Source organism: Enhydra lutris, unplaced genomic scaffold (assembly GCF_002288905.1).
Source record: "Enhydra lutris kenyoni isolate GAN:26980312 unplaced genomic scaffold, ASM228890v2 scaffoldscaffold57, whole genome shotgun sequence".
Classification (NCBI taxonomy): domain Eukaryota; kingdom Metazoa; phylum Chordata; class Mammalia; order Carnivora; family Mustelidae; genus Enhydra; species Enhydra lutris.
Genome location: NW_019154141.1, coordinates 4,983,537 through 5,006,400, shown reverse-complemented (window position 1 = coordinate 5,006,400; position 22,864 = coordinate 4,983,537). Strand labels below are relative to the sequence as shown.

Sequence of the window (22,864 nt, the reverse complement as noted above, 5' to 3'; positions counted from 1 at the left end):
TGATTGATCCATCAGTCATCTTAGTACTTTCTTTTAGTGATGGCAGAACATGCTTCCTGGTAAACACCCGATACATGCCTTACCAGCTTCCCTTGGGGTTATGGCATGGGCAAGCTGCACCATCCTGGTCAAGAATTGCTGAAAAATCTACTGAGTGGCTCCCAGGAGAGGTTCTCCTTGTGTGTGCACATGTACATGCACATATATGTGTGAGTGTGTGTACACATGTGCATGTATTTGTAGCATGAGGAGAACCTTTGGCCTTCCAGTGTTTGATGTGTTCGTGTGAGGATGTGGTGTTTGGTGCAGTGGCAACCACTTGGTCACCACATGGAGTAAATCCCAAGGTTGCCATCCAAAACTCTAGTGATGACAGACCAGGAAATGGAAAGAGTGGGGTTCTCGATTCATTGTACTGTAGCCAACCTTTCCCCCCATCTTTAGACTTCTGAGAAAAACCTATTGGATATCCAGTTCTAGTTAAGTACTGCAGTTCCTAATTGTCTCACTCTCAGAATATTCACACAGAGGCATGTTGGTGGCTCTCAAGCTATCTAAAGGTTAAGTCAGGTTTGAGAACGTCTCAGCATTCCTGAGTCTCTGGGCTCTCACTGTTGTAATGCAAAGCCTTGCAGTAAGGTGCCAGAACGCAGTTTTAAAATTTTTATTATTTCATGTCATTAGATTTTGTTGCTTTAACTATTGGGGGGAATAAAGGGATCTTAATGTGACTTGCTGGCTTCTCTTTCTCATGGTTGCTGTCATCTTTTTTCATACCCAACTCTCTGGAAGACAAGGATAAATCCTGGAGATTCGCTTCAGTGGTGCATGAAATGCCCATTTTCTGTAGGTGTGGACTCATGGGCAGGTCTTGGGGAAATACCAGTCTTTGCATTTCCTACAAGGTAGAGAATAATGGCAATGGCATATAGCTTAGCAGGTTCATATCCTGGCTCTGCCCTGAGCATTGATAATCTTGGGCAAGTTACTTAACATGTCTCAGCTTTTCTTGCTTCATTGATAACATGAGGGTGTTGATGTGGCAGAGGTCATGAAGATTAAGGTTTGGTAAAATCTTTAGCACTATACCTGGTACATGGTACAATACCAGCACATGGATGCTGTTCCCAATCCATGGGAAAACAAGGGTGAGTTCGTCATCCTGCCAACTGGTGAAGGGAGCAAAGTTGGGAAGAAGTGATGATGAATGAAGGTGGTAGACGGAGAATTTGTTAACAAAGGAGATTCCAAGACCCGACCCAAACTCTCTGAACTGAAATCACTCTAAGCCTGGGAATTTACATGTTAATTAGGCTTCCCAAGTGATTCATATGCACACTCAAATGTTAAAAATCATAAGAGTGTATATTTAGAAAGACATTACAGTAATGGTTTTAAGGAAATGCATTTTGGAATGGTCCCACTTGAACTGACCTGAGTCCAGAAGGTCACAGGTAGGACAGAAGGATAGGAGCGAGAACCATCTTCCCTTATTACAAAAACTTCCCTTTCCCCCAGAGCTCTGTCTTCTCTTGAAATGGTCTTATTTCAGAACACCAAGCTGCAAACATTTGCCTTCAGATCTCCCCCTAAACTTAAGGTAACCATCCATTAGGTACTAGGCTACCTTTAGTCTCTTGTGGTAGATGGGATTATTGTTCTCAGTTCTTCATTCCCTCCTACCTACGATCTTGCAGTCAACAGAAATGGAATAAGTGTATTTCTCTGCAGGCTAGCAAGTGAGAAACATGGGTGGTTGCAATGGTAAGTCAGTAAATTTGGGGCATGTTTGTTACACAGCATTCTTGTGGCCAGAATTGACTAATACCTTTCTTAAAAGGGGAAATAACTGGGGTTTGCTAGTGTTCTCACTGAAAGACTTAACAACTCTTTTCATGGGGAAGCTTGCTCACTGTTGTGGTGAGGGCCTGGAAAGGGGAGAAGATTTGTCCAAACTGATAGCACTTGTGCACGTTGATGTCTCCAAAGCGACTGCGGCGCTCCTTCCGGCCAGCCAATCTCTTCTCTGCCTTCATGTCCATGAAGTGCCGGAAGGGGCCCTGCTGGGGCAGATGGGCCACATGCACCTGTAGCGAGGAGCTGAGGTAGCACGCGGTTCCCAAGTTCCACATGCTCACACTGAGACAAGGCGTGTTTTTGACAACAGCCAGCTCTTGTCCCTGCCTCTTGACTATCAGTTAGATTTCCGCTGATCTTTCTAAATTTTCTGTGACCTTGGGAAACTGATCAAAGGGGCATCCTTTCTGTTTGTTGCTGGGAGTCCGGCATGCTAGGTTGGGGGTCAGGGCACTGAGCTCTAGTTATGAGCCTGCCAATTGCTATAGGACCTTGGGTCAACACCCACCCATATGGTAGATTCTTTACAAGGTCTTTTTCCAGCCTGGAAATGGCACGGATTATATGAAACTGGAATGTCAAGAATGCCATGGGTTGAAAGCTATCCTTCTTGGGGGCAAGGAGCAGGAGGCAGGGTGTGATGTGTGTTGAAGGGTCCTAACTTGCGATTCTAATCTCGCTTCTATTAGAAACTGAGAAGCGGAGGAGCCCTGCCGGCATTCCACTAGGAGAAACACCACCGTAAGGTACACAGTGAATTTCCCCAGACAGAGAGTTCCCCTTCACCGCACCCTCTGCCCAGACCCAGCTCTCTACTGGAGGTGGTCCTGCTGGGGGCCCATTGCTGGGCAGGGCCAATCCCTGCCTTCTGACTGCCATGATGCTTGTTTTCACGGGGGCATCCCAGTTCCTGACGATCTCACCCTCACTCAGCTCCCTCTCCTGCCCCCGCCTCTTTGTGCGGAAAAGAGAGCATCAGATTCTTCCTGCACATTGGTTTCTTCAAGGAGCTGCTACCCCTCTTGCTTGGTCCATGTGTGGCCAGTGGGAGAGTGGTGCCCAGTTTCAATTCTGACCAGGGGGGCCACCCCACGCACGCCCTGCCCTCCCTGTCTGCAGAGGAGGCTCAGCAAACACTATCCCTATTCACATTGTAATACTTTTACACCCCACAGGGCAGGGGCACGGCTGGGAACATGGGCAGGGGACGCACTCCTGTGGCTGATGGCCCAACATGCCCTCTTCCTGGCCAACACACCTGCACGGGTAGGGGTTACTTAGGAGTGGGCGGCCGGACATGTTGTAGGGACTTCATCCCAGTTAGGGGTTTGGGCCATTTCCTGCCTCCCACACAACAGGAAACACGGAGGTCTGTTGTTTTACTTCTTTCTAGGATTGCCCATAAGGAGCCCAGAGGACACAGCACTAGCAGCTCTGGGGGCGGGCAGAGGGGCTGACCAAAACCCGGGGCCACGAGGGATGCCAGAGATCCAGCATCCCACTTCCTGGATGGAGAAACTGGGACCCAGCCAGTGGGAGGGCTTTGCTGAGGTCTCTCTGTGACCTTCTCTTGCATCAAGTATAAATTCACTGCATTGCTTCGGGGTTGGTGACTCTGTTCTGAGGATGGTGCTATTCAGAGCCCACCTTGGAGAGCGAGGGCATGAAGCAAGCCGCGGGAGTGTAGATGGGGCCTGGGGTGCCCGGAGCATTCTGGACGGGGCCAGAGCCCCCCGGGAGGGTCCCAATGAGAGGCCTCCCGTTGGGGATCCTCCCACCCTCCTCCTTTCCCTGGTTTGCCACGTTGCCTTTCTCGGGCAGAGCCAGCATCTCCAGCAGCATCATCACCTCCTTAACACAATTAACACGTGCCTCCGTTTCTGCCTGGGTCTCCTCCCCCTCCACCCCTGCCCTGTCTTACTGCCCCCCCCCACCTCCCTCCTATTCCTCTTTTAGGGCTCTGATTTTGGCTTCCATGAAGGGCCTCCCCCAGCCAGAACAGGCTCCTTCTCCTCTGGGCTTCCAGACCATTGACCCCAGGGGGGGTCTGTGTGCCCCATTTGACTTCCTGTGAGTGTCTCACTCCACTGACTCCTGCTCCTGTGGTCTTTGTCAGGGCTTCGCTTGCTGAGTGTGCTCCGTGGGGGGGCACACCCTCAGTCCTCAGCATGCAAAAGATAGGGGGAAAGAGGGATTTTTGGAAGACTCACGTCATGTATTTGTAAGCTCTTTGCTATTGGAAGAGAAAAGTCCCAGCTTCGTCCTACAGCTTTGGTGGTGTTCAGACTCGAGATTAATGGTGGATAAACAGGTCCCAGCGGGATCGGCAGCTTCCAGTCTGTTCCAGGGAAGTGAAGAGAGAAATGCCATACTCTTAGGATCCACACACAGTGCTAGACCTAGCGTTCGCGCCCCAGAGAAGGAAGCAGACCCTCAACCCAGAGCCAAGAAGGAAAGCCCTTGTTAGGAAAGACACATGGAACCTGTAGGACATTCTGATTTGCTTTCTGGAGTATGATGAGCATGGTGGGCAGTTCTCTTTGCTAGGTGGATTATTGGCAAATTGTTTTGCTGATGCCCCATGAGTTGATTGCTACTCTGGGGAGTTAACTGAGTAGAGAAGCTCATTACGGGGTCCAAGTCGGTCATCTAATCAGGTTAATTAAATAACGAATTAGGGGACCCTCTCGCTTTCTTGGATTTGCGAAGAATTATTTTTTCATATTCACACAGAAGTCTGCAAACTTTCTCGGGCGGGGCCAGATGGTGAATAGGCTGGGCTTGGTGGCCATACCCGCTCTGTTGCAGCCACAGGACACAGTTGTCGTGAAACAAAAATAGCCACAGATGACACGTAAATAAGGAGCTGTAGCTGTGGTTCAATAAAACTTTATCGATGGGCACCTAAAGTCATGTTCATAGGATTTTCATGTATCACAAAAGATCATTCTTTTGATTTCTTTTTCCCCAGCCATTTAAAAATGGCAAAACCGTTCTTAGTTTGCAAGTCATCGAAGACAAATGGCAGGACAAATTTGGCCTAATGGGCTGCAGTTTGCCAACCCCTGCATTAGTGGATGCTTCAATACACCCCCTGTCACAAGGAGACAAGTGCTAATTTCCAAAATAGAAATGAGGATTCTGAAGTTTTCTCAGCAGTTTCAAAATCGCTTGCGCAAGATAGACAACTGGCCCGTCACCAAGCCTTGAGCAAACCAAGCCAAGGCTGGCTGGCCTAATTCAAAGACAAAATCTAGGGTTCCCAGGGACCTTGAAGCCATACAGTTCATCTTCTAGACATGATGCGTGACCACATTTAAACCAGTTAGGGACACAAGGCTCATTTAGAGATACAAGGCTCTGGAGTCCTGGAGTAAATGATCTCATCACCGCGACCCTCAACCCCTGCTTTTCACCCTGGTGACATTGAAGCATGTGATGCAGTTCTGCTTCATGTAACCCAGCTTCGGAAGGATGTTGGACAGAATTGCTACCCCCGCCCCACCCCGCCCCACCTCCATGCACCAGACACGTAACTGAAGGCAGACTCCACCTCTAGGCTTTCCTCTACCAAGCCAGCTGTGACCTTCGGAGTTGCTCACCAGACCTGGGTCTGGGTGGTACTTGCTCGTGTGGCTCCTTAAAACGTTTAGCAACCCCCGACTGAAGCATTGCACTTGAACAGAATTTCAAACTAGAGAATGAAGTAGGCTTGACAGCAATTTCCCCAGGATGCCAGAGTAGGTAGAAAAAAAAAAAACAACTCAGAGCGATTCTTTCTGGTGTCTGCCAGGATACTTAAGTTTTGAGTCCATAGTAAGGTACCGATATTTTCCAAAACCTTCGTGGGTGGAAGTAGGGTGGTGGAGGGCTAGCAGAGCCGAGCCCAGGGTCTTGTACACAGCGGATTCTCAGGAAGTGTTTATAAGACAAATGGAAGGGGGAAGGCATTTGGGGGGTGGTGGGGGCACTGGACTGCCAGTTGAACTCCCTCTCGGGGCTCTACGGACATGTGTCACTCTGGGGGGAAGGTCCCCTCTAGAGCCAGACAGACCAAATCCTGTCCTAATCTTACACCACCAGCTCTGTCTCAAACAGCTGTCTCTGGCTCAGTGTTATCTTCAAAGAGGAATCCACGGGCGCTTGGGGGGCTCAGTCGGTGGAGCGTCTCACTCTTGATTTTGGCTAGGGTCATGATCTCAGGGTCGTGGGATGGAGCCCCGTCTTTGGCTCTGAGCTGGGCCTGGAGCCTGTTTAAGATACTCTTTCTTCCTCTGTCCCTCTCTCTCCCTCTTAAAAAAAAAAAAAAAAAAAAAGAGGAATGCAGCTTCTCTGAGCTTTGCCAAAGTCTCCTCGGTCAATAAGTGTCTGCTTTTGGTTGCACTGGCAGTCGGTCTTGCTGGAAGCCAGCGCTGTTCGGCAAGTGGAAGGAGGCAGCCCTGCCCCCCCACCCGCCCCAGCTCAGGATGTGGTCCTGGGTTGTGGAGTATGCCCCTCTGTATGGGAGAAAAACTCCAGAGGATTAGAAGGGAGGGGAGGGGAGGAGGCTAGGGCTTCATGTGGTTCTTCTTCCTTACAGAATAATTATGACATTTCAGCAGTTTTTATGTTCTTCTCTTTGGTAATTTTTTCCTGGGGTGGGATGGGGGAAAAGAATGGTTGCCAGGGAGATGGAAGGGAAGTTGGAAAGAGGCTGCCCTCTGGGACTGATTAAAACCGGAGAGAGATACACGTAGTCCTAGAAGACAGAAAAGGTTTTTAAAAAGATTATTTACAGCCGAAAAACTAGCTTCCTGTCCTCCGTCCAGAAAGCACTTCTCGTCTGGTCCAGGAAGGGCATCTTTGCCTCTTGGCAGTAGACTCTGAGCTCTTGAAGGCACAGTTTGGGTCCTGTTGGTCTTTGAAGCCCCAGCACCCATGCTGAAGTCTGGCATATAGTAGGTGCTCAATGCATGCAGGTGACAGAGTAAATAAAGACCGAATGAGCGGAAGACATGCTGAGCACCAGCAGCTTTCTGGGCAATGGATTCTGTGCTCAGCATGATCCCAGCTACTCCCCACCCAGAGGCGGGCTGTCTGCACAAAGGAGCAGCAGTCCAGACCTGGGAGAGCAGCTTGAAAAGGTGTGAAATGTGTTGAATTTCAGTCTTTGCTGCAAATATATGGAAAAATCCTTTATCGCTGCTCACGTGTCTGGCCCGTCTTATCTTCAACAGTTTCTCTTTAAGGGGAATTTGGCTTTCGGACGGTGGGAAACTATCAGACTTTGGCTCCAGCAGAAATTCTCTTCCCTGGTGGTGTATTGGAGCATTCGGGGGTGGGGGGTGTGGAGGATGGGGCTTTAAAAATTCCAAAGCAAGTCTGCACCCCAGGCCAAAAGCACCTGCATTTCAGCAGGTGGGACCCTGGACAAGCCCGCCCGGGGATTCGACCGAGAGCAGCTGAGGCTAAGAACACCCAGGGAGAGTTGAGTTCACCTGCGTCAACACGATATTACTAGACAGCTGCTCCTCTGACTGCAAGTTCGTGGCCAAACCGGGGTGGGGGGGTAGTGGGGGGACGTTTAAGGGTGGAAATAATAATCCTATGGATGATAGTCTTTGATTGGAGTCAACACTTTTTATTTTTGACAGTGACTCCAATAAGTGAAAAAATAAAACCCTGAGACTTTGTATCAAAAAGTCATTTAGTTGGATTTTAAAGCTTTATTGCTTTTTGGCAGCTTTTGAACGGGGTTGGGTGACGAGGAACATTTAGTGTTAAGAGAAATGTCATGATTTTTTAGAGCGAGGTTGACATTATTATTTCCTGAATCCCCAGCTCCTAACGTGGGGCCTGCCATGCAGCAGATACTTAGAAATACTGGAATGATTACAGCAGTTACTGAGTGCTGGATGCTTCCTGCTATCATCACTGTCTCATTTCATCTTTAGAGTAACCATGTACAATAGGTCTTATTTGAATCTTCATTTTACAGGGTGTGGTGGCCGACTTCTAAGATGGCCTGAGATTCTGCCCCCTTTTATGGATGCCCTCTATAGTCCCCCTCCCCTTGAGTGTGGGAATATGATGGGATATAGCTCATAAGTATGTTACATTGTGGCAAAGGTGAAGGGATTTTGCAGATGTGATTAGGGCCCCTGATCAGTTGACTATATAAATTAATTAAAAGGGCGTTTATCTTGGGTGGGCCTGACCTAATCAGGTGAGCCCTTTAAAAGAAATTCAAGGGGCTTGAGACTCAAGTCATGCTGGGCATGCAGAAGGATGCCACCATGATTTTCTTTCTTTTTCTTTTTCTTTTTCTCTCTTTCTTACTTTTTTTTTTTTTTAAGATTGATTTATTCATTTGGTGAGGGGAGAGAAAGGGCACACATGAGCAGGAAAGGCAGAAGGAGAAGGAGAGAATTCCAAGCAGACTCTGCACTGAGCAGGGAGCCTAGCATGGGGTGCAATATCATGACCCTGTGATCATGACCCTGTGATCATGACCCCAGTTGAAACCAAGAGTCTGATCCTTAACCGACTGTGTCACCCAAGCACCCCAATATGCCACCAGGCAATGGACTCTGGTGACAATCCTGAGTCTCAGATAAGAGCTGAGCAGAGGACCCAACTAAGCTGTGCCTGGACTAACCCACAGAAACTGAGATAATGAGCAGGTGTTGCTGTGACCTTCTAAGCTCATGGTAATTTGTTACACGGCAATGGAAAACAAATACACTAGTGAAGGAATATGATGCAGAGAAGTCACAGGACTTGGCCAAGGTTGCACATTAGGAATGGTGGAGCTGTGAGTGGAGCCCTGCCATTTCTGACCCCTTACAGTTTGACGTTGACGCTAGCGTCGGTTTGTGAAATAAGGCTCATCTGCTTCAGCTCACCGATGTTCCATAAATATAAATGGAACAAAACCAAGGCTGATACCAAACCCTGCTGCTTGGTGGAACAAAGTGGAATCAGAAGCAGGATGTGTCAGCATACGTCACACGTGGTTTCTACACACGGCGGGTGTCAGAGCTAGGGTGTCTTTTCAGATAGACTCTTGCTCCCAGCTGTCCCCACATGTGAACACATTTGGAAGTCATTCACAGGAGAAGGGCTGAGGAAAACCCTTCTAAGAAGGACCAGGAGCACAAAAGCCAATTTATGGAGCATCAAAGAAACCTCAAGGAGAAAAGAGACATGGCCAGTGGTCACGTAGTGACACCCATCTGTTTTGCTCCCGATGAGAAGATGCCAACCGACTTTTCTGATTTCCAGAGTTTAGATCATTGTGATTATTAGAGTTGCCCTTCCTTAAAGAAAAGCTAATCTTTTTTTTTTTTTTTTAACAGAGAGAGAGAGATCACAAGCAGGCAGAGAGGCAGGCAGAGAGAGAGAGGGGAGGAAGCAGGCTCCCCGCGGAGCAGAGAGCCCAACGCGGGGCTTGATCCCAGGACCCTGGGATCATGACCTGAGCCGAAGGCAGAGGCTTTAACCCACTGAGCCACCCAGGCGCATGGGGTGCAATATCATGAAAAGCTAATCTTTACTGCTAGTAGTGGTAATGTACATTTTAATCTAGCATTTCCTCTGTGTGTGTGTGTGTATGTGTGTGTGTGTGTGTGTGTGTGTGTGTAAAAGTTTGTTGGTGGGGAAGGGATGTCTTGGAAAGTTACTGTTTTCTTCCAGCTAGCTTGAATGTATCTTTCTCTTTTCTCCTCACTCACCTGTCCTCTTTCTGCCTGGGAAGTAGATGTGATGCATAGAGGTGAGCAGCAATTTTGGAAGCATGAGGACTTATCCTCATGATAAGAAGAAGGCGGCTATGAATGGCTTGGGTCTCTGATGTCATCATAGAGCCCCCGCCAGCCTTGCACTGCCTTCCTCTAGACATCTTGTCGTATGGGGGACATACACTCCTTTCTGTTGATGGAAACTTTTTTTTTCTTCTCCCTTCAGGGCACATGTAATTCTGTCTGATATGAAAATCTAAAAAATAATGTACACTCCCCAAGTATTTGAAACATACTTGGTAAACTGTCCAGTGTTAATGTGTGCAAGGAATAATCATTATAATTTAAGGATCCTTTTCTAGTATAATGAGGGTGAGGGGGGAACTCAGGGACGCCTCTCTCCTTCATTACTGACTCATGGGAAGGATGCATAATGGTGTGAGAGGAGGAATAGGGTGGCTGAAATAGATTTTAACCACAATGATGAATCACTCATTGGCCCTGATGTGTTTAATTTTGTCTAAGGCACAGAAGACCCAAGAAGGAGCTGTTCTTTGTCTTTGAGCAACTCTGAAGTGAGCATCTGTTTGCGATCTGAAAAGTACATTCAGATTCGGGGTGAGATGAGTGGGGTTGCCCACTGCGCACGTCATTGAGGTGATTGCCTGCATCATTGGATACAGGATCTGTAACAAGAAGGGGACAGACCCATTTTTCCCTCCCTGGTCCAATCACAGCTGAATTACTGAATTCAGCTCGGGGCATCGAGGTATATTGTCCCTCATTCATTGTGATTTGGGGCATGGCTGAAGGAGGTGGGAACAATTAGACCGAAGGAGAAAGAAGCCAATGGGAGACACAGCAGCTAGGAAAGACTGCTTCATAGCAGAGTGATCAAACCCATCTCACCCCACCATCTCACCCTGCCCCAACAGGTGGAATGGGAACCAGTGATGGGAGCTTCCAGGAGGCAGTTCTGGATGGGGATTTGGATTTGCTTAGGATGCTAACAGCTGCAGCTACCAAAGACAGAGTGGCCCAGCTCAGTAGATGGTCCTGTCGTTGCTGGCACTTTAGATGGAACGACTGTTTGCAGAGATGGCGTACAGGGAAACCCGCGGGTCACGTGTTTGCTCCTTCGCTCAAGGGTTAGAATTACTTAGTGTCTACTATGTATCAGGCTCTTAATGGTCAGACTAGGACCTTGAAGATCTCTCCTATCTTGGTGATTCTCTGATGCTCTGAGCGCAGTGAGCTCGGTTTTGCACAAGGTAGAACTGAAGCACCCAAATCCGGGACCAGTTGCACCAAGTCACATGGCCTGTCAGTGGTGGACCCATCCCTGTCTCTGAGCTTTTGCTCTGTCTCCTCTCCTTTCTCTTTCAATCATCTGCTGTTTTCAGAGAAAACCAAGTCATGCTCTGCTAAGCCATCAAGGCTTGGGGAGCTGTTTAGACAGGATGTGCAGTTACCCAATCCTGGGCTGAGTGATGTGTTTTCCTGACTCCGACAAATTGAAGCAAGCTCTCCTTTTGATCTACAATCTTCCAAATCGCCCCAGATTCCCCAGCCCCACCCCCCACCGCCGCCCCCGAGTGGAGGCGGGTCACCGGCAAGGGATGTGGTTCCGATTTCATACAACACATGGCTTTCTGACTAGGGAGTGGCTGAAGATTCCTGGTGCACTCACCCCTGCTCAGCTCAGCCTCGAGATTCCAAAGATTGCTGTGCAAACCGCACGCTTCCCAGGGAGCCCATTTCCCCCAATCCTTAAACGTGTATGAACCTCCCTCCCTCCCTTTTTCTATTGTTCTCTCTCTTTCTGTCTCCCTCTCCCATGCACACGTGCACACACACACACACACACACTCTACCACTCCACTGTCGATCTGTACATCCGACACCCCCTATGGACGTTTCCAGCCAGGATCTCTTGCCTGGCAGGCCCTCTGTGGGGTTGGGAGTGCCTCTCAGGCAGCGAAAGGCAGCCTCGCCTTTGCAGCCGGTCATTCCACAAGCAAGGGGTCCTTCGGCGGAGGCCTCTCTGAGCTTCTGAATGCATCAGGCTTGCAAGACGGAGGGAGAGCAAATTGGCAGCTGTGTTGGACTGCCTGATGCTGGGAAAAACATCTGTTGGAAAACTTGCTTTGTAATTTCCTGAGCCGTTTGGGGTCAGAAGTGGGTAGAAACCCCCAAATGGAAGAAAAGCCTAATTACTTTCAAGTGGGAGGAAAATAAGAACCAGAAGGGCTCACATGGGGGCAGTCTGTGGATTCCCAACCTCAGGCTCCCAGGATAAATGCTTCCAAAGCTTCCCCAGGCACTGCTTTCTTCTGGAGCGAGCACTGGCATTCTCCTGGGATAACTGACTTGGCCCAGACTGGACCATAGCAGGTGGGAACACCGCTCACATTCACCCTCCACCAATATTGCTCTGCAAGGCTGGGGGTGAGCTGGAGAACAGCTCGGGGCCCCTTCATGCCTTCATTGCAGGCGAGTCTTTGATCTCCAGGCTCATTCACCAAGGTCGTTTCAGCGCTGGAGTGGAGCCTGACGCAGAGTGGGTGCTCCCCGGAGATGGACGGAGTGAGGGAATGCATCGGTCTTTGCATCCCACGCGCTCCCCAAAGTTCTCGTTGCTTACATGACTTGTGTGAATGGCTGCTCTGGGAAGCTAAGGTCAAAAAGCAAGGGGGGCTCTGATCACTGAACAGAACTGGAAAGGAATACAAATCGGGCACGTCGGAAGAGTGGGGGAAGGGCATACTGCTCTGGGGAGGTATCTGGAAAAGCCCTGGGCTTCCGGGCGTGCCCTCAGCAAGCCTCTGAGCTTGGAGACAGGAGCCGACCAGAGATGTTCCCCTACAGGCCTTCAAAGTTTATAGGTCATCTTCAACTGGGTCTGCAACAAAGATTTTGCACTTGCTTGGCTTCAAGGCTGAGGTCTTTATCCCACAATAAAGGGTCTCCCCTTTCTCTCCTACACTGCTTGGCTACATTTCTTCTCTCTTACCCTGCAATTCTCCTTAAATACTAGTTTCAGTCCCAGGGAATAAGACCGAGATTTGCAAAAAAAACAAAACAAGACAAAAAACAAACAAACAACCCCCCCCTCACACTTTTCAAGCTCTCCTTTATCTGTTTCGGTCGTCGTGGTTTTCCTTGGCCCGAATATGCCTAAAGCTGAAAAGGTTTTTAGGGAAGTGAAACTCTGATTTTCAAGAAATGAGCTCTGGTTGCATGATGAAAGCCCTTTCTGATTCCCCGCACATAGGTCTCTGGGGGTAATTAGGAGAATTTATGTATCCCCTTCTGGCAACGATCTTTTGTCACTGTGTTCAGCATGTGGAGTAAGTGATAGGTCCATGTTAATGATCAGAAAAGGTTGTATCTTCCAGGTAGCAAATGAGGCTTAAAGGTAACTTTTCATCTTAAAAATACCCCCTTGCTCTTCCCTCCCCTGTCCCGAGGGGCCCACTTAGTGGAAATGCCATGTAGATGTATTTGCAAAAGGTCTGACTTCTTTAGCTGGAGGAAGGTGGAGATGCAGAGAGGACTCGCCCCAGCCGTCTGGGCACAGACAGGATAATTTACAAAAGGAGAAACAAGAAGACATGCTTCCAGCTGGCTTAGCTGCCCTCCCGTGGATCAGCTCTGTGGCCACTGCTTCCTACTCTGAAGACACCAGCCACCAACACTAAGCGATTCGTTCCCCAAACTAGAAGGGAGACAGCATTGGCAAGGCTGTTTCCTGCCTTGATGGGACATGGATGGGACTCAGGTCTGTGCTTTGCTGGGCTAACAGGCAGTCCAGCATGGAAGAACCCAACTCAGCAGAAACAAGGGTGATTGATGGGGAGAAGGGTTGGGGTCCCTTGATCAGAACAAAGCCACCTCCCCCCAACCCCCTCACCCCTGGAATGGTGCACTCTGCTTTTCCTCCCAAGTATCAGTTTCCCTCACTGAGAAGATGAGACCTACTCTGGGACCCACGGCACAGAATGTGGCCACTGAGCTAATGGGCTTGCACGACCTTTCTTTCCACTGCTCTGGGCCTTTCTGGCCCAGCCCCAGATAATACCTAAGTATGGAAACTAGAGCTCTGGAGCCAGAAGCTCAGTCATGAACAGCAGGAGCTCTGCGGACTTGCTGGTTTGCAACCACAGTGTTTTCCTACCCCAGCAGCTCTCCGCCTGCATGAGAAGCTCCTGCTCCAGGACACCATTGTATAAACCCAAAGGGAGCCTGCAAATGCACGGGAGTGGGGTCTGTCTCCAGCCCCGGGCTGGCCTTACCCTTGGCGTCTCTTCGCGGTTCTGTTTTGCCAATATATGGGCCTTCCTTAGTAGCCTTGTCCCCTCCTTTGTCTTTGGCTTTGTCCTTAGAGATCTGGGTACCTTGCCCCTTCTGCAGCATCTGCCCATCAGGCAAGGGCTGGCCTTCAGGCAGATCCTCTTGCTTCTTGTTCTCTTTCTTCCTCTCATGGGGAGCTCTAAAGGATACAAAATCCACCATCAGCTGTGATATTCTGAAGGACTCAACAGCCCCCAAGTGATTGGCCTGAAGAGGAAGTTGCGGGACCGGAACTTCCAACTTCATGAAATATTATTTAATCTGGGAAGAAAATAAATGGATGCTGTCAGCTTATTCTTGTGTATTTGCACAGCGCAGTCATGAGAAAAGGGTGGGACGATCCCCCAAGTAACAGAACAATTGGAGAACAGTTGTCCCACAGCTAATGCTTCCACCGGTGCCACCAAGGAATTCCACGCATACACGCACGGATATATTACAAAGAAAACAGGTCTTACCGGGACGAGACACAGGTGGTCAGGAAACATCTAAGAGCTGGTGTGTGTGTATATATAGAAATATATATATTTACATAAAATATGTATATGTATATTAAAGATTTTATTTCTTTATTTGAGAGTGAGTGAGAGAGAGAGAGCACGAGTGAGGGGAGAAGCAGAGAGAGAAGCAGACTCCCCGCTGAGCAGGGAGCCCGATGTGGGGGCTCGATCCGGGGACCCTGAGCTGAAGGCAGACGCTTAACCCACTGAGCCACCCAGGCACCCCCTGCTGTGTATATTTTTACTATCAAGCAATTTTCTTTTTAATTATTTTTTATTTGAGTATAGTTGACACACCGTGTTACTTTAGTTTCAGGTTTATACAGCACAGTGATTTGACTTCTCTACACTTCAGGCTGTGCTCTGCACGATGTAGCCACCATCTGTCTCCGTGGTATTTCTTTTTTCAGGGTAGGGTTAATATACTGCTCATCCAACTGTGTTTTCTGTTTCTTTTTCCTCCCCATTTCCCATTATATCAATTATTTGTGTTTGGGGAGAATATTAAGCCGTTCTTCAGTGATTTTCTTTTCTTTCTTTCTTTCTTTTTTTTTTTTTTAAAGATTTTATTTTAGAAGGGGAGAGAGAGAAAAGGCATGAGCAGGAAGGGCAGAGGGAGAGGAAAAGAGAATCGCAAGCAGACTCCATGCTTAGCACAGAGCCCAAGGCAGGCTTGATCCCAGGACCCTGAGATCATGGCCGGAATTGAAACCAAGAATGAGACGTTTAACCGACTGTGCCACCCAGCATCCCCTTCAGTGATTTTCCAATATCCAAGTCACTGCACTGGACAAGACCCACAAAGGAAGAGGACCCCTCCTGATCTGACCTGTTCTGCTCCTTTCTCCATCTTCTCTTCTACTCGACCTCCCTGCCCCCCAACCCAGTGCTCCTTCAACAGGAGAACCATCCCAGTGCCCCGGAAATGCTGCTGGCTCTCGGGCTTCTGGGATCGGCTTGTCTCTCTCCCTCTGCCTGGAATGCAACACTTTCCCCCCTTCCCTTCCCTAAATGCTCATCCACCTGGGGAACGCCTACTCATTACTTCCTCTATGGTGCTGTTCATGACATCCCCCAGTTCTCACCCTGAGATATAGACCTGTCCTCCCTCTGTTCTCCATTATCTTTTTTTTTCCAAAGATTTTATTTATTTATTTGAGAGTGAGAGAATGTACACTTGAGAGTACGATCGGGGGGAGGGGCAGGGAGAGAGGGAGAAGCAGGCTCCCCATTGAGCCAGGAGTCCGACGTGGGGCTTGATCCCAGGACCCTGGGATCATGACCTGAGCCAAAGGCAGACGCTTGACCAACTGAGCGACCCAGGCGCCTCTCCGGCATCTTTCAAGTATCTCCATTTTAGTAATGACGAATTATGCAATAAATGGTGTGTTTTCGTACCTACTTCCACTGTTAGGTTTTATGTTCTATGAAGTCACAGGCTCTATCTCATCCTCCTTAACACATAGCACTATATCTAGCAAGAGGCAGATCCTCAATCCGTATTGGATGGGTGGATGGATGGATGGGTGGATGGATGGATGGATGGATGGATGGACAGGAGGATGGATGGATGGACAGATGACGAAGTATTGGGTAAAGGCAGAGAAGGACAAAAGACAGTAGATTCAAAATATGAACTATGTGGAAGGGAATGTCAGAGGGGCACGTGTAATCAACCTTGGATCTGCAGTGATGACCAGAGTTAGGTGGGAGCAGAAAGTCAAGGCTGGGACTTCTGGCCCTGTGAAGGTTGCATCTGGGATTCATCTAGAATGCCTAACTACAGAAAGATGCTCAGAAAGTAGGACGTAATTTTTGCTTTGGAATTCTGTGGTTAGCGCTAAGTGGCAGCATCTCTGGTGGATTTAACTTTTTCCCCTGAAACCCAAAGAAATGTAATCTGAAAACTGGCATCCTAGAGGTGATAATTGGAAGAGAATGGTTAAGGATATAGAAACATCAGAGTCTCTGTGCGGAGCCTCAGGTTAGGACCTGTCATTGAAATACCTTCACTGATATTGGACAGATACCTGAACATTTCTCCACGCCATGCAAATCTTTGAGAAGCGCATCATTTTTCTTTTATGAGTCTAAACTTGGTTTCTGAAGTTGTTGTTCCTGAAACTTCGCTTCCCTTAGGATCCCTCTCTTGCTCCTCTCGAAAGATCCACTAAGCAGTTTGTAAGCTGCATAGTTGCAAGTAGGTGGGAAGTTTTTTTAGGGAAACAAAATTTTTTAGCTTAAAAGAACATCTGCTCTGTGTCTGATCACTAGATGCCTCCAGCTTTTCTAGCAAGTTGTAACATTTGTACTGACAACCCTAAGGCATATTTTGGCACATTATGAAAATCTACACTCAATAGATATGTTATTATACATGCCTCTAGTGCCCTATTCGAGGACCCTAACGTGCCTCCCTCACTTTGGATTGCTTGTTTATAAAGTTGTAGCTGTGCTTTACTGTCGACCAGACCCAGGCAGATAACGCCGATGAACGTGGGTCCATAGGACTTAATTAAGCCTTGCCTTGCCATCTGGGGACCTTCGGGGAGCTGGGGATGTCCTCCATGAGAGCACATCCTGGCACTTCAAAAATTATACTCACACAGTGTTGAAGGGAAGAGAATACTTTTTCAAGGGGCCCAAGTCAAGCAACCAGTGACCAGATTGCCATCTGTTTCAAATTAAATGTGTCTATTATCTTTGCATCGCGTTCCGCAGCTCCACATCGTCAGTTAGAAAACATCTTTTGGGATCTTCACTTATGCTCCAAGGCATGTGTTTATAAGTTTAACTGGCTGTTTGCTTTCACACACAGGCATTGATCTCCTTGTTCACTTTGACTCCGGGCTTTGTCGAGGCTGTGGGAGAGGGCCTGTGGGTTCTGGTCATTCGGTACTCAGGTCTTGTTGTCCTCGTTCTGTTTCTGTTTTTCTTTGTTTCATGAAGTCCCAAACTCTACGTTAATTGTTCAAAGTAGAGTGGACATCAGATAAAACCAAAGCTTCTCTGGCCAAAAGGATTAGGAGCTGAGACCTGAAGGTAAGAAGAAGCTGTACAAAGAGACACTAAGGAATGAGCATCTGGACAGAGAAGACGGTCCCAGGAAAGGCTTTGAGACAGTCCAGGACTAGAATATTTGAGGAAGAGAAAGCAAACCATTGTGGCTGGAGAGGGCAGGGAGAGGGAAAGTGGTGTGAGAGGCAGCTGCAGGGAGGCCAGCGTCGGGTCAGGCAGGGCCCCATGGGAAATGTTCAGGATTTTAGATTTATTCCAGAAGCAAGCAGAAAGCCAGGAGCACAGGGCATGTTTGGATTTGCATTTCATGAGGATGAGGCTGGCCAATCTGTGAAGAAGAGATTGGAAGGAGGAAGACGGGTGGGGAGGCTGGGGGGGAGGGGGTTGTATCAGTCTTGGTGGAGGTGGTGGGGGGAGGGGGGAGTAGACTTGGCAAGCCTTCCCCACCCCCCCCACCCCCGCCCCCAGCTAGAGGCAACAAGGGAAAGGAAGACCCAGAGACCTGCTGGTCTTCTGACCTGAGCAACAGGTTGAAGCTGGTGCTACTTAGAGAGAAGGGGCAGTCCTAGGGGCACAACGATGTGGAAAGGCAGGGGACCGGAAATCCGTTCTGAAGGACTGGGGACTTGAACTGGGGACACCTGATTCTCAGCTCTAGGTAGAAATGAAGAAGTCTCCTGGTACTAAGTCTCTTGAAAGGGTAAAGTTTATCATTTATTGGTGTAACTTTAGAAGTAATGACAAAAAACTCTGGAAGACCATGTCGTGGAGCTCGTGACAACTCAGGTTGGGGAAATCAGGGATGGCTCAAGGGTCAGCAATAAATCTGGTGAGCGGCATAGAGGGTGGAAGTACGTAACACTGGATTTTCTCCTCTGCAACTTCTCGTTTGATTAGACTTTGTTCCTGCACCGGAATAAATATGTTGGGCGAGGAGTGGGTGTGGGGAGTCCGGGAGCTGCTGGGGCTGAGAGGGATGGGAGAAACATCCAGAAAGGAGGATGAGAAACATGACATGGAGAGAGAAAGAAGGACTCAGGGCTGGGAAGGCATGCCTAGGGGATGATACAATGTATTGACTTAATATTGTCCTTTGAGTTTCAGTGAGTGGAACTCATTTGTTTTTAAGCACCCTTACAAATGACATTTTGCTCTGTAAAGCAAGTGTGGAAAAGCGTGCACTGAGGGACCTCGTAGCATTTCTTCAGCCGCGTCCCTGTCTTTCTATTCACTCTCAGCAGATTCTGTTTGTTTTTCCACCCGCCTACCCACTTCCGAGTACACGCTGTCCCACTCTTTACTTTGCTTATCTCCTTTTCTGCTTGCTTATCTCCTTTTCTTTTCTGGATGGTGCTTTTAGAAAGCACAATATTTGGACGGCGGAGGGGCAGCCTGCAATGCAAAATGCATTATCTGGAGGTTCTCACTGGCACCTGACTTGGAAGAATAAGATGGTCCCTCTCGATTTCTGATTGCCAATCTACGATCTCAGAGTCGTGCAGGGGAAAGTCTTTGACTTAGTGTAGAAGAAGCCTAAGTTTGGGTGACAGAGAGGCCTGAATTGGTCCCTTAGCTCTGCCATTTTCTATTTTGTGACTGCACGCTTGTGACCTCATGTCTCCAAACCCAATGTTTTCATCTGTAAAATGGGTATAATGATGTATATGCAAATTGTGGGGTTGGTGTGGAGTTTAAGTGATATGACACAGGTGAAGGTCTTAGCATGCATGGTACCTAATTCATGCTGGTAATCACAAGTAGCCCATCATATCATTCCTATAAAACTTACCAACATAATGGCTGTCAGTTGGACCAGAAACAAACACTGTTGGTGGTCTATAAGGTCTTTGGCAAGCATTACGGTGTGGGTGGAGGGGTGCTGGGGTGCTGGGTGGGGTTTCTCTGTCACAGTCTAGCAAAGTCTGCGAACTGGAAGCTTACAGTGTGTTTAACTCACCCATTTGAGAAATCAGATGAAAAAGTGTAATTGAACAATTAAATGAAAAAATGGGGGCCTTTCCCACACAGGGTGGATTGCAAACTCTCTTGAGAACACAGAGCTGGTGACATGGGTCCCTACTCTTCCCTATGGTGACTGTTAGCCGTGACTTAGAAACAGCTGATGCTATGGTTGGAGGTGCCCTTTCCCAGCTCCCCACTGTCCCTTCCCAGCTCCCTGCCCTTCTTAGACAGCATAGTCTTAGATCTTGTACATACTCTCAACAAGCTTATATGACCTTGGACAAATTATTTTTTTAAGATTTATTTATTTGAGAGAGAAAGAGAGAGAGAGAAGAGTGAAAGCATGAGCAGGAGGGAAAGAGGGAGAGAAAATCTCAAGCAGACTCCATGCTGAGCACAGAGCCCTACACTGGGCTCCTTCTCATGACACTGAGATCACGACCTGAGCTGAAACCAAGAGTCAGACCCTTAACTGACCGTACCAACCAGGTACTCCTTGGACAAATTATTTAACTCTTTTAGTCTCAGTTTCCCCATCTGTACACTGGACATGATAGTAATGCTTATCCCAGAAGGTTCCTTTAAGCATTAAATCACATCAACAAAAAGCTTCCCACGGTGCTGGGCTTACAGAAAGCCCTGGGGGCTAGCTATTGTTATCTTCAGAACACTTCACGAATCTGTGGGCATCTAATGGAAATACAAACTTAGATGAAGACTGGCAGAAGTCAAGACAGATGTATGTTACAGGGATATAATATTTTTTTAAAATATCAATGAGGTTTTCTTTTTCATACACCCTTGTACTTGATTTGTTCCCCACTCTCCTTTCAGGGAAAAGGTTTGGGGGTAGATATCCTCCGTTGTCTGTCATATGCACCTTTTGCTTATTCCCATCCTGGAGCTCACCGGCTGGGTTATATCAATGAACTGTCTTGCCTCTGCTGTCTAGTTAGGTGTGACCAATGGGATGTTCCAATAGGGGATCGAAAGAGGGGAGGAGAACGATGCCAATATTTATTCTGCTGGCTGACCCCTTCCCTGAGGATTTTCCTTGACCTGCTAGGACCCTTCCTGAAAGCTACAGGTTCTCTCTCCACACTCTATCCTTCTGGGTTTGGTGGCCCTTCCCCTCAGGTCATCAGGTCTTGGGTCCAGAGATCCACTGTTCCCTGCAGTTCCCTTGTACCTCTCCCATATCTTTGCAAAACTACTTTGATCTATTCTACACTCTAAGTCATTGGTTGATGGAGTGTCCACTATCTTGGAGAAAATCAGAATTCTTACAGCAGAGAAAATGGAGTCAATGCTAAGATCCAGATTTTGAGGTGGCATTTTGAGCCCACAGCAATAGAGAAATCAAGCTTTGTGAAGAAAGAGTTTTTTGCATTGCTCGTGGTTTCCCTTAACAGGGAAAGAATGAGGCTAGATCAAAAGAAAGCCATAGTGCAGAACGGCAGAGGAAATGACTTAGGGACAATTTCCACAAGACAGAAAGAGGAAATAGAAAGCGTTGCCATGAGAGGTGGGAAGGCAGCTCTGAGAGGGTAAAACCTGGATGTGCACCACAGCTTGGTCACTGAGAAGTGGTTGCCTCTCCCCTCCCAGGCTTCCCCTTGCCCCAGCCCACTAGGCTTCAGCAAAATTGGGGTGCTGAGGTGTTAGAAACTCTCACAGAAACCCCAAATGGTTTGAGGGAGCCTGAGCACATCTTGGCTCACCCACCACAACCCCCTGGCTCTGCACTTTCCTACCGTGTCCACCGTGGTCTGGAGGTGGTGGAACAGCCAGGATGGAGGGGTCCTTGAGGCCTGGGGTTTCTCTATGCCCTGGTGAGAGGATGCCCAGGAGTGAGAGTGGCTGTATCCTGGCATCAGCCTATCATCAGAGCAAGGAAGTGAGAGGCCATAAAACACCCACACCTGGTGATCTGAGGGACCCGCAGGGACCTGCGGGTCAGCAGCAGGTGCAAGATGGACACCCACGAAGGACAGCAAGATGAGCCACACCTAACTAAACACCAGACCAGGACATTCAGGGAAAAGACCAACTGGTAGTTGAGAACACCAAGGATCCCTACAAGGCTGTATCAGCTTCCTTCTGCACCCAGATGACATGTTGGAGGGAGGAGGAGTGGGACAAGTGACTTCTAGAGAAAGGGAAGAAACCACATTTGAATTGATGTAGTATTTACCTATAGGAGGCTGAGTTCATCTCAAAGCAAAATGTTTCAAACTGGGGCGCCTGGGTAGCTCAGTGGGTTAAAGCCTCTGCCTTCGGCTCAGGTCATGATCCCAGGGTCCTGGGATCGAGGCCTGCATCGGGCTCTCTGCTCCGTGGAGAGCCTGCTTCCTCCTCTCTCTGCCTGCCTCCCGGCCTACTTGTGATCTCTCTCTCTGTCAAATAAACAAATAAAATCTTTAAAAAAATGTTTCAAACTTATTCAAACAGAATAAGTTATCCACATCAGTGATTTGCCCCCCTCTGCCATCAAGGAGGCATGGCGGCTCCAGAGTGAGAGAGAGTGATGACCGACAACGAGCTTCATTTGCTCAATACCTCTGAGTGTTCTGTGTCAATGTTGATTTCCTCACGAGACTGACCCTTTACAGTGGACCTTTGCCCAGAGCCGTTCAGTCATGTTAGGCGTGGTGAAAGCGTTTACTTTAACACGGTCATTACCTTTACTTATTAAATCATCTTAATATAATAACATTGAAGGAAATTCATACAGAAAAATATTCATATCCCCTCTACCTTATCAAAAAGTCATTCACTTTTTTTTTTTTAAATGGCTTCTTGTTAAAATACTGGGTGACAGACGGGCCAAACCCTGGGCTTAAGGAAGGCTGTGCTCCCAGTCGCAGAACTTGCCCTGGTGCCATAAAGGGAGAGAGAGAGGAGCTGGTTACCTGACATTGTCACGAGGCGTCAAGCATTTGCTTACTCGGAAGACCTTCCAATTAGTGAAGTGGGACATTCTTAGGATGGTGTCCAGAGTCAACGGTGTTGATAGGATTTCACACTTTATTTCCTACTCCTTAGCCTTTGCCCTTATACAAAATCCCAGGATTCATGGGGATCCCTCTCCATCCTTTCTCTGGCATCCTAGACCCTGATTCTGGGGGTTCTAGCTTCCTTTGGAATGTTGACATTATGATGTTCCTAGAAGAATTTTGCTGATGGAATTCGTGGGCCTGTTTTAAAGGGGGGGGGGTGGTGCTGAGGAAGAGAATTTAACTCTGCTTTCCTCTGCATGTTTTCTCCCCTTTTTGTTCTAATGATTGTGATGTTTTTAAGGAAGGGTTTTACTTGGGATGGAAATTGTGTTCTGAAGGAAAAAAAAAAAAAGCATTCTGAAACCTCCCCCTGCTCTTATGGGCATCACTCTGATTTGGAAGCCTATGCTGTCTTAAGCACTTTCCTGTTCATGTGCCTCCCTGTGCTTGGATCACT

At 48.1% G+C, this 22,864-nt stretch overlaps 1 protein-coding gene across 1 annotated transcript; it reads right to left on the bottom strand.

Moving 5' to 3' along the window:
• Nucleotides 1–650: 650 nt before the first annotated feature.
• On the bottom strand, nt 651–22,423 carry LOC111158029. Its single transcript, XM_022519820.1, has 5 exons — nt 22,321–22,423; nt 13,871–14,067; nt 4,068–4,195; nt 1,914–2,060; nt 651–898 (listed from the first exon to the last, which is right to left on the bottom strand). Exons 1-5 carry the CDS (start codon nt 22,386–22,388, stop codon nt 668–670), a joined length of 771 nt encoding a protein of 256 aa, XP_022375528.1. The 5' UTR covers nt 22,389–22,423; the 3' UTR covers nt 651–667.
• Between the last annotated feature and the right edge of the window lie 441 nt (nt 22,424–22,864).

Bases quoted from the DNA above. Each gene is read 5' to 3' on its own strand.
- LOC111158029 (XM_022519820.1), bottom strand. From the start codon at position 22,388: ATGTCCCACTTCACTAATTGGAAGGTCTTCCGAGTAAGCAAATGCTTG. The intron at 14,068-22,320 runs GTAACCAGCTCC...TGTATCCTTTAG, and splicing joins ACGCCTCGTGACAATGTCAG to AGCTCCCCATGAGAGGAAGA. The intron at 899-1,913 runs GTGAGCAAGCTT...TCTACCTTGTAG, and splicing joins TCCAGGCCCTCACCACAACA to GAAATGCAAAGACTGGTATT.